We start from the raw sequence: 11,155 nt of genomic DNA, 5'->3' as shown, positions 1-11,155 counted from the left end.
TTAGTTCACAGGTTACTGGTCAACAGAAAAGAAGTTGTGGCCACACAAAGCCCACTTCCGGCTGCTCTCCTAAATGAAGTCTCAGCAGTTAGACTGCCTAGGGCAGCAGGCGGCTCTCTGTGTTCCTTGGGGTTGAGAGCTATCCTTGGGGCCCTTCCTGGAACTGGGAGCCCCTTCCTGCACAGAGGAGCAGGAAGGAAAGGAAATGGCTGGGGTCGGGTGGGGCAGGGCGGGGACTGAGCTGCTGTCTCTGCTCATGATGCCTCTAGATTCAGGTTCCTGTAGCTTGGTATTAGCGCTTGGCCCCAGCCTGACTTCATGGGGCTCTTCCAGCTTCTTCTGGCGGTTCTGGGAAGGTAGTGGGATCCTCAAATGCGTGGGAGACCATGGGAAGAAGACTGGGCCAGCCCCAGGCAGGTTGCTGGGCCGGGGAGGGTGGCATTTACCAGGCGTGTACTCCACACCCAGGCTTCCCGCATGGGGAGTCCACGCAGTTGCCTGGAAGCCGACGAATCCCTCTTCCTACCAGCCATTGGGTGGGCTTTGTGGACCCAGAGCCCCCATGCAGGGTTCTGCTCACGTGGGCAGAAGAAGCACGTGCACCTCCGTTTCAAATCTTTAATATCAGCAAAGGTGTAGGTGATATGTGAGTTACAAAAAAAAATACTGTTGAATTTTTGTGAAATCAGTTTTATTTCAAAATTGAATAATTTTGAAGTAGTTCATTATGAAAGCAGCTTTTTAAATGTAAGATGAATGCTTCTTTAGTGTGAAATAGTTGTTGTCAGCTGAACTTGGGTGTTGGGCAGAAGGATCCCCGGCTGGGCTGGCTGCAAGGCTTACCGTCTCTGACTTTCCAGCTGTGTCCCAGGGAGCCACTTCTGGGGCTGGAAAGGGCCAGGGGCAGCCTGGCCTGCCTTTCCCCTGCCTCCCCCTGCCCCCAGCAGTTCTGTTGGTTGCCCAGCTGAGAAGGCAGCTACTCTGTGGCCTTTGTGCGCTCTGCTTGGCGGCTGTCCTATGTGGAGTGCGTGCCTTGAAGCCTGAGCCGGGGGCTCCAGTAAACACGATGAGTCAGCGTGAAGCAGAGATACTTTCTCAGACACACCTAGAGACAGAAGGATTGGGGCCAAGGATTGGTGGCTGGAGTCACTCCTGGTGCAAAAGGGCCATTGGGATTGAATGGTCTTTGACTTAGGAGCCCCGTGACCCAGAGGGGCTGCCGCTCTGGCCTGGCAGCTGGGAGGCTCTTCCTCAGGTAGGCTCGGAGACTTTTTTATTATATTCAGCTAGCCAACATGTAGTGTGTCATTAGTTTTTGACGTAGTGTTCAATGATGTGTTCGTTGCATATAACACCCAGTGCTCATCCCAACTGTTTTTTTCCCCCCTCCCAGGGGCCACCACTGTGTAGAAGATTTTCCCAAAGGGACAAGTTTATGAAAGTTGGAGAATTTCCACGATAGAAGTGGGAGTCTAGAAGTGAAGGTGTCAAGAGACCGAGACAGGAATAAAAAGAAAGGGTGAGAGGCATTGTCCGTCCCAGCCCTGGTGAAAGTGAGAAGGCAGCCTCTGAAGGCCATTCCCTCCACCTGTAGCTCCATCCTTTACCAGGAACAAATCCTCAAGTCTGCATGGGCATATCTGGCCACACTCTTGGGAGCTGGAGTGGACAAGTGTTTGGTGAACCAAGACGCATGGGAGATGCCAAGGGACGGGCCGATTTCAGGAAATTGGGGCGGACAGAGTGGTTTGGGTGGGCTGGGCAGTCAGGGGAGTGTGAACGGGAGCTGTGTGTAGGTAAAGCAAGGCAGGGTGTGTGTCTTTCTTCTCCTGAGAGGGGCTGGTGATCAGCACACAGGAAAAGCTCGGCCATGTTGCAGGTGAAGGGGGCTATGTGAGCTGAGGGGATCTTTTCCAGCTTCAGGTGGCTTGAAAATCAATCACTTAAACCAGAAAGCATACAGGTGTGTTGTGACTACTGAAATGGGAAGAAAGGGGGGCCCTGGGGAAGCTTCTTCACTGGGGACATTCTCCCCCACAGGGCCCTTCCCTGGGCCAGCTGTTGTACGTCCTTGTGCACCCCCCTGCCCCCCGCTAGCTTGGCAGAGTCTGAGACATTGGAGATCATGCAGCATTGACAGCCTCTATCTTCCTCCCCAGCCCCTGCATCCTTGGGATTGTGGGTTTTGTGGCATGGGTTACTGGGGCGAGAAGGGCCCATGTGTAAGGAGGTCCTGAAACGTGCTGTCTGGGCTGTGCTGAAGCAGGGACTGGAGTGCATGGGCCACAGACAGAAAAAGAAAGGGACTTTAAAAACGGATAGCCTACAGAATCCACCTGGATCCCACACGGGTCTTTGGGGTTACTGTGTGGAGCCTGGAGGTCACTGTTCAGTAGGTCACCACCCCCCACTTTGCCTGGCAAGCCCAGTCTACCCTGAATCTGGGGTCCTGGGCCTGGCTAAGAAAGCCTCCCCCTTCAGTGGTAAAAAGCAGGCACGCAGGGTTTGTCCTGGTCTTTTGTGTCCCAATCCAGAACAAAGTCTTGGCCAAGGTGGTAGCCAGAGCTGCATGTGGGACTTCCGTGGTGTGGAGGGCATTATTCTTGGATGACCATTGTTCCTTCTGGCTGTGGGACGTGGGGTGGGGGCACTCAGAGACTTGGCCTAAGGCAGGGAGAAACAGAGCTGGACGTCGGAGAGCATCTTTCTGCTTACGAGCATTTGAGGTTATAAAAAATTATCTTTTAATCAAAATTTCCAAAATAAAGTGAGTGATTTCCCCATCCCCAAGATGCAAGAAGTCTTGTCGGCTCTCCCTCAGGCTTATACCAAGTCACATGGAAAGAAAAGCACGAAGCAGCTGCGCAGGAGAAAAGAAGGTCCAGGAGGTGGGCGGCCGTGGCTCTCAGGCCTGGAGTGCAAGCCCTGCTCCCAGCGAGCCTGTCTGCAGGCCTGGCTTCCGGCCACTCCGTTGGGGTGAAGCCTGGCCAGACCTGGCGGTGAGGGACAATGAGCACATGAAGGCAACCGACGGAAAGGTAAGCCTGGACAGCAGGAGCTCTTGGTTCCACGGTGTCCCCAGGTAACATGGTGTGGAGCTGGGCGCAGAAATGATTCCTTGACACGGCAGCATAGGTTCTCACCGGTGCTCAAGGCATAACTCATACTTCCCAACGAAAAACCCCAATCTGGTTAGCAGCGCATACCTTAGACTAGGAAACTTGCAAGGAGACCAGTGTTGAACCACAAAGCGAGTACAGGTTTTGCTTTTGTCTGTAAAAATGTACAGGGCGCCTGCTTGGGGCTACGGAGTGAGGACTAGGCGGAGCTTGGTGGCCCGGGGCTCTGCTTGGTGCGGGGGGAGGACCCCTTCATACCTCATCCACCCACACGGCCGTGGTCCCCCGCCTGATGCCCGCCACCTCACAACGCAGTGCGTTTTGTCTCCCATTGATGAGGAACAGCGACTCCTGGGCTGGCGTGAGCAGGTACTGTCCGAAGAGCCCGCTGTCCCTCACGATCCTGCGGGGCCCTCCCCACGGCCCGCCCGGCCCCGCGGGCGGCTCCTTTAGGTTCTCCAGCATGCCCATCTTCCCCGTGGACAGCTCCAGGAAGAGCAGGGCCGGCTCCGTCTCGGCTGCAGCATACACGTAGTACTGGTTGCCTTGGGTGAAGGAGGGCTGGAAGGCCACGTCTGAGATGCCCGGGCTGATTTTCAAGCTGTAGAGGGTCCGGATCCGGCCCTGCAGCGTGATCTCCTGCACGTGCAGCTGGGGACTGGTAGGGGCAGCACTGACGACGAAGCGCCCGTCGGGGGACACGTATGGCGTGCCGCTCACGTCACCATTGGGGCCGACCACCGAGTCTGTGACGCTGTCAAGCAGCAGCTGGGGGGCGGCGGGCGCGGGGCTGTCCTGTCGGCACTGCACGAAGAAGTAGCCCCCCAGGTGCGTGTGGGCCATGGCCTGGGGCAGACAGCCGTGCCGCCGCAGGCTGATGGTCTTGAGCTGCACCAGTGTTTCCAGATCGACTTTGTGGATGGCGGCGTCGGACTTGTTGAAGATGAAGCCGAACCTGCAGAGGGAAGAACTGAGGTCAGAGGTGTAAGGGATTGCATCTTTTCTCTTCCCTCTGTTGTCACCCTTCAGGGATCTGATAGTTTAAGGAGATGTACCGTCCCACAGGGCACAGCTTCTTCCCTGACTCAGAGATGATGTCAAACCAGAGGCAGTGGAGTTACAAATGCTCCTGGATAGACGCTCTCCTGGCACGCTCAGGATGGAAGGAGCGCAAAAGTGCTCTGATAGTTTAAGGGATCTGATAGTTTAAGGAGATGTACCGTCCCACAGGGCACAGCTTCTTCCCTGATTCAGAGATGATGTCAAACCAGAGGCAGTGGAGTTACAAATGCTCCTGGATAGACGCTCTCCTGACACGCTCAGGATAGAAGGAGCGCAAAAGTGCCCATGGCCGCTTCTCCCTGGGGGAAGCCTTCAGATCAGCACCCCTGAGGCTTTGCGCCAGCTGGGAAGGAGAGGACACACCTGCTGTCAGTGCTCCTTCCCCTGGAGAGGACCGTAGTGGGGCAGCCTCTCCTGGGTCCCGTTTAAGAGGCCTTCGGGAGCCATCCTGAGCAGGGGGTGCGGAGGACAGCGTTTACCTTTGCAATCGGACGGCCAAGGCGTTGCGCACTGCCTGTCTCCCAGCAGAGCTGGGGCACGTGGCTCGCCTCTTGGAGGCTCTGCGACTCTAAAGAGGGCAGTTCCCTCTGAGAGGGTTGTCAGAGGACTGGATCAAAGAGGAAGCCGCAGGGGAAGGGCTCAGTGGGTGGGCGCTGCTCACATCTCACACCTGGTCTTTGCTCAAGTCTGCTTTGGAGGCGGGTTGTGAACTGTGAGGAAACCTAACCCCGGAAAGGACTTGGCTGTGACTCGGGGGCCTCTGCCCAAAGCCCTGGCTCGGGGAGGCCTTTTGGTGCCTGTGGACACCTACAGGAGTAAGAGAAAAGTCTCCGCCGCACTTATCTCCTGAGTAACTAATGGAGCGTCAGAGTGGGGAGGTGGCCAGTATAAAGCTTCTTTAAAGCCTTCCTAAAGAGCCGGAGCACGGAGAAAGCAGGAAAGAGAAGCCTGCTCATAGAAGCAATTTGAATGCTAAAGGCCACACACAGACAACCCAGAGCCTGTAAGTTTGTTGGACTCCTGGCTGAAGTCAGCTTCTTTGGGGGATTTTACCCCTTCAGAGGCATCTTAGAAGCTCTTCCCAGGTGCTGTCTACAGGGAGGGGTTCGTTAAGGGGGGTTTTCTTCCCAGTCTTGGATAAATGGGTGGGCCTAGTTTTACAAGCCCAGTTTCAGTGTACAAAAACGAGGCATTTCTTCTTGGAGAAAGGTGTTTGATGTCAGACAAAAGAAGGGCATAAATAGTGGCCCCAAGATCTTTGGGTCTCGGTGCCTTGATGAGAGGGAGGCTTAGTCTGCTGCAGTGCTGACTTTCCAGCGAGGGGTGTCTGGGGGTTCTCTGATGTGAACAGGCAGGGGGAGGGGCCGGCTGGGATGAGGGTTGCTGTGGAGACGGAGGACACCTTTATTAGGCTGTTCTTCTGGATGGTGACAAACCAGACAACCGGGAGGGTTTGTTTCCTGGCTGGCCCTCTGCTTGGCTGCTCAGGGGGCTCCTGGCTGTGTTAACTTGGCCGTCCAGGGTCTTGGCTTCTTCGAGCCTCTGTTTCCTCATCTGTAAGAAGGGGTTAAGGCCACTTTGACTAGTTTTTTGTGTGTCTAGTAAGTCTAGTGCGCTCCAGTCACCACTGCTGACTTTCCTCTCTTGTCCTCTGTGGACCTCGGAGGGTGGGAGAGCTGGCTGCCTTCCTTAACTATGACCATGAAGGACTCGGGATGGGTCTATTTCTCTGTCCCCTCATGAAGGAGCCCAAGGTCAGCTCAGCATGAGTGGGAAAGAAACAGAGAAGGAGCAGGTCTCACGCTGGGCAAATGCAGCCATAGGCAGGGCTGAGCTGGGTTACAGGGGGGTTACTGGAGGGCCCCGTGGCCCCATCTCACCTGACGTGGTTGATGATGAGGTTTGTCGGGGGAATGAAGAAATCATCCACTCCTGAGAACGGTGTGTGGATAAGATGCTGGCCCTGGGCAGTGCTGGCTTCTGTGATCACCTACAACACAGAGCAGGAGTCCTGGTGAGGGTCCACATGAGTTGGGGGGGCAACCTGGAAACATGTTCATGTGCTGGCAGGGACCCTCAGCGGACAGGCTGCTTCAGAGAGAGAGGGGGCTGGGAGCAGAGTGGGAGCTGCTTGGGAATGTCAGAGGCAGGGACCCATCCTCCTGTGGGGAGGAAGCGATAGTTTGGGAATGCCCGAACCATGCCCTCCTGTTTAGGGAGGCCCAACCCTGACCCTATGGGACCCTGTCGGCCCCCTGAGGGCACAGCTTCCCAGAGGGCTCCCGAAAACAGAACGGTAACTATGCTCAGATGCTCAGAGACCACACTTCCCCACAACTGAGAATCCCACCATCTAAGCATCCAGGTCACCCTGGGAAAAGAGGGAGAGAGCTTTTAAGTCACTAAAATGTTAAATGGTGGAAAGATTTACTGGTTCCCTGTTTTCCTCTGATGTCAGGTGCCTGGGCCTGTTTGTTGGGAATCTCTGTCCTATACTGCTCACAGAGGCATTCTCTGGGAATTATTGACTCCAAATTTTATCAGAGAAAGCAGGAATTGTGCAGAAATGCCATTCAAAGATGCTGCTCTGGCCATTTAGATGGCTTGCAGTTAGAATGCTGGGGCTCAGGCCTGGTAGCAGAAAGGACTTGTGAGAGAAATGAAGAATCGGGCACTGGTTTTTGTATACGATGGGAGTGACCGAGCACAGCTACCTCTGTTTCCCTGGAGGTAACATCTGATCCCCTATAGAGTCAGCAGGAGGCTGCTGCAGCCACTGTCTGGTGCAGAATCCCTGGTGGGTCTGTGTCAGGGAACAGCCACCAATGCGGAAGAGAGCCAAATGCTGTTGGAGATTAGATGGGATGACAGAGTAGTTTGGAGGTCCTGCCAGGAAGCCCTCTGTGGGCAAGCTGAGCATCTATCCAGCAGCTACCCTAGTCTTGGGTGCTTCTAGGCCAGAGACATCGTGCCAGCCAGCTTGGGTCCCCCTTGCCTTTGCACATGCTCATCAGCCCTCAGTGGCTAGGCCAGTGCTCTGAAAGATGGCTGACCTGCAGCCAGATGAGGAGCTTGGCCATCTGGTGGGCCATTTTGGGGGAAGAGCCACAAGGTCAAGCCCAGGCCCTCTGAGCAGGAGAGTGGGGGCTTAGGCCTGAACACAGAGCTTAGACACTTTTCCTGATCTAGATATTGTGGCCATGTCTATGGAAAGAAGGGTCTAGACTTGTGAAGCCTGAGGCTGAGGACAGTGTCTCCTGGAGCTTTGTGACTCACAAGGCTTGGAGTTCTGGAGGCTTTTACCTTCGAAGAATAGGCCTGACTTCTGGCTCTTTCTTTTATGGGAAAATGAACACCACTTGGCCTGCCTCCTCAGGCAGGGTTGAGGTTTGAGACTTTTCTGGATCGTGATTCCCACGCAGGCAGAATGCCAGATTGGAATGATGAGGCCTGTGATTTGTATTTTTAGCCTTGGGGCAGCTCCAAAGTTGTAACACGGCATTAGGTTATTTTGCAGTGGTTTTTTAAAATGGCTAAATGATAATTCCATGGCAAGCACATGGAGGAAAAAAACCTCTCAGAACTGGGCATTAAGAAAATAGCAGCCTGAGGAAACTGGATCTTGGGAGTGTCTAAGGGAAAGTGCCAGAGAATTCCGAGAAGACATACAATCACTGCTTGATACCAGGCCTGTCATTTTCACTTCTAATAGAGATAGAAAATCACAGGCTGTCAGCGGTCAGGGTCATTCACGCCTCACCACACCGACACCCTGTACTGAGAGATTACCTCATCAAAACGCACTAGCACGGGCCATTGAGCCGATGGGCGCTACCGGCCTCATTTCTCCATCGAGTCTTGAGTTCCTTCTTGGCCTTGCGTCTTACAGAGGGCCTGGGCACATTCGTGTCCTCACTCATGCCCAAAAGATAATTGTTATTTGAACCCCTCAGTTTTGTTGACTCTCTGGGCTTGGTTCAGGAGCTGTACATCAGTGGCGAGATACCAGGAAATGTCACTTGGTCATCAGTGCGGGGTCCTGAAGGCTGGGCAGCTCTCCCAGCGGGTAGACAGAACCAGCTGAGAAGGGAGGTCTCATTGGGCTTCAGATACTGTTGCCTCTCATGTCTACTTTTATAGGATTTATTTCCTTTGTGGTTTCTGATATACTTGTGTGGATGTGGACATGAGAAAAAATGGTTTTGCAGATGCCAGGTTTATAGTAAACCAAGTTGTGTCATTATTCAGGTTTCCCCTTTCTTTGGTCTTTTTTTACAATGTGAGTGCATTTTTAATCGAATCCATCTTTATGTTAAATCACTCTTGTTTGAGGCATTTAGTCGTTAAGTGCTTGATATCTCTTGGGTGTTCATCCCATGGTGTCTCTCTGTGTTTGCTGTTTTTAGTGCTTTTGACCTTAAACCCCACCTTGTCTGATGTGAGTGGCAGTCTGGATACATTCTTGTCACCTGTCCTTACTATGCCTGTCCTTTTAAATTCTGCCTTTTCTTCTCTTTGAAACATGTGTGTTTCTCATCAACAAGTTCTAGTTTCCTTCCTTCCTAACCCAGTCTGATCATCTCTGCTTTCAAGAGAAATCAGTTTGTCAGATGTGGAATAATGAGACTGCTGCTTCCCAGCTGCTACATTCTGCCAGCATTCTCCAAACTTTCTCTTATCCCAGTAAGGTATTTCTAAGTATTTTTATCCCCCTTTCTTTCCTCCACTCCCTATGCTTATTTTTATGGAAATAATTTATCTTCGGTTACCGTCTGGTAGCAGGGTTTCTCATTCAGCGTGTCTCTCCTCATTCAGACATCCTTATTTAGCGCTGATTACCATTTCCAGGGAGGCTGTCCTCATCCTTCTTCTCTGGATTCATTGTTCAGAACTGTCTCCTCTTTATCTTTCTTTATCTTGAGGTCTCTGATCTGGTTCATCTGGTGTTTGTTGGGTATCTTTCCACAGATCTGTTCCTCAGAGGGGGCGGTGAATTCTTATGCGGGCTCTGAATTCTTATGCCTACGCTCTCTTTTGTCCTGTCCAGTGAAGCCTATCAGGGCCAGGCATAGGACTCTTGGATTTCAGTCCTAGAGCATCTACGATGTGCCAGCTGCTGTGGCCGGTGGGAAATCCAGGACCAAGCTGATGTTTTTTTCCTGTTTTTCAGCTCATAGCTGTTAAATTAGGAAATCATTTTTGGTTTCAGAAAAAAGGTGTTTTGGTGGACCCTCACCATGAATTACTTTAGAGGCTTTCCGGGAGCTGCCAGAGGGACCAATAAGTTAGGATTTCCCTGGGCTTACGCTCTGCTCTGAATGACCTTCATTCAGGCTCCTAGACCCTCTAATGGGGATTTTCTGTCAGTTCACTGGGGCCCAGGGTGATGGCATCCATCAAATGACAGTAGTCTCCGTTTACAGGAGGTGTGGCAGAGACTTTTCTTTGGCCCAGCAGGGCTGAGACACGCAGGCAGGTGGTCAGTCTTCTGGAGGGTGTCCCTTCCTTCTTCCTGGTCTTGAGAACAGGGTGAACTGGGCTCCCTCTGCAGTTCTTCTCAGCTGGGCTTCTGAGAGAGAACAAAGCCCTAATGTCCTGAGGCATCCAATGCATGAATTAACTTCTCTTCTGTCTATCTAGAAGGGCTCTGTGTACATCTCTGGGAGAAATCAGGCATTCAGATCTCTTTTCTTAGGGCTTAATCCTTGAATGCATCCCTGCTGATGAGAAAGGCAGAGGCATGCACTCTTAACATGGGGGTGGTGTTGACCGTCTCTTGTTGGTGGACAGGGGAATCCCACAGAACTCTCGGGCCTAGACTGTTTCCAACAGACTGTGCACTGGCTGACCCTGGGCTGCAGAGCCGCAGGGCCTGGCTTGGACCACGGGCACGTTACTGAACTTTCTTGTGCCCTAAAGCACCATAAGCACTGAATAGATGCGCTTCTAGTGTGGACACGACTCCTGCTCTTACTTTCCTTTCCTTATCGAATATTTGCTTGGACACCACTCTCGAGCCTGCTCAGCCCAAGGAGCAGAACGCCCTTGCTCAGGAGAGGGGGAGTCCGGGAGCCACATTCCACTTGTCCTGACATCACAATCTTAGTCATCATCAGGATTCTTGTCCTTAAAGGTAAGCCTGGCAGATGATACCTTGGTAATGGTCTGTGCGGGGCTCTGGCTCTCCTTAAGCCTTGGTGGATAGATTTTGGATAAGTGTGATTAGCTACCTAGGGAAGCAAGAGATGTGTATGGGAGATCAGTATCCTTTGTTCCTGTGGGGTGAGTGTGGGTCTCCATGTGTTCAACATACCTGGAGGCTTGGTTGGGACTTGTGCAGATCCCCCCAGCTCAGGACCCACACTTGGTCATGAGACTTGTCATAGGTCAGCTTAGCTGGCAGAGGGTCCACACCTATGGACTTGAGAAAAAAAAATACATACAAGTGGGTCATCATTATTATAAGCTGACACGGTGGTCACTTCTGGACTTGGTGTACATGACTGTCATGCCTAGGTGAGTGGAAAGCCAACCTCTCTGCCTTGGCACAAAGCCGGCTTGGGAGGCCAGGGCTTAAGCTGCCCTTCTGGGTGTTCTTTAGAGACAGAAGAAAACTCTTGCCAGTAATTGAAACCTTTTTGAAAATTTCTTCCATGTTTTACTCGAAGGGGACCCAGTCCATCTCAGCAAAAGCCCAAACATAACCAGAGGGTTACATTTTCCACTCAAGAATCAGCTGCAGGGCACTCTGGTCCCTGCTCCCAGAAGGCTTTTAGGCTTCTAGAACCCTCTGTGTCCTCCCCAGGTGGTTCTGAGCTGAGATTCTGGTGCATTGGCCCTTCCTCCTGAGCCACCTGAGACTGACTTTAAGATCAGCCCTTATCCCTGGACTCTTAGGTCAGCAGAGCTTTTCCCTTTCTTTTCCCCTTCTCTTCCCTTTCCCCTTCTCCCCTTCCCCCCTCCCCTTCCCTTGA

At 52.7% G+C, this 11,155-nt stretch overlaps 1 protein-coding gene across 1 annotated transcript in view; it reads right to left on the bottom strand.

Annotated features, from left to right (window-relative positions):
- Window positions 1–206: 206 nt before the first annotated feature.
- FSTL4 (follistatin like 4) overlaps window positions 207–11,155 on the bottom strand; it is a 404,300-nt gene continuing 393,351 nt past the window's right edge. Inside the window, exons 14-16 of the mRNA XM_082725661.1 lie at window positions 10,495–10,602; window positions 6,062–6,171; window positions 207–4,074 (exon numbers count right to left, since the gene is read on the bottom strand). Coding sequence (XP_082581787.1) covers window positions 3,372–4,074; window positions 6,062–6,171; window positions 10,495–10,602 — 921 coding nt within the window. The 3' untranslated portion in view covers window positions 207–3,371. The remainder of the gene's footprint in view (window positions 4,075–6,061; window positions 6,172–10,494; window positions 10,603–11,155) is intronic.

This window comes from Mustela nivalis (assembly GCF_964662115.1).
Source record: "Mustela nivalis genome assembly, chromosome: 3".
Lineage (NCBI taxonomy): Eukaryota > Metazoa > Chordata > Mammalia > Carnivora > Mustelidae > Mustela > Mustela nivalis.
The sequence above is the reverse complement of the archived record's forward strand: the minus strand, read 5'-3'. Positions and strand labels throughout refer to the sequence as shown.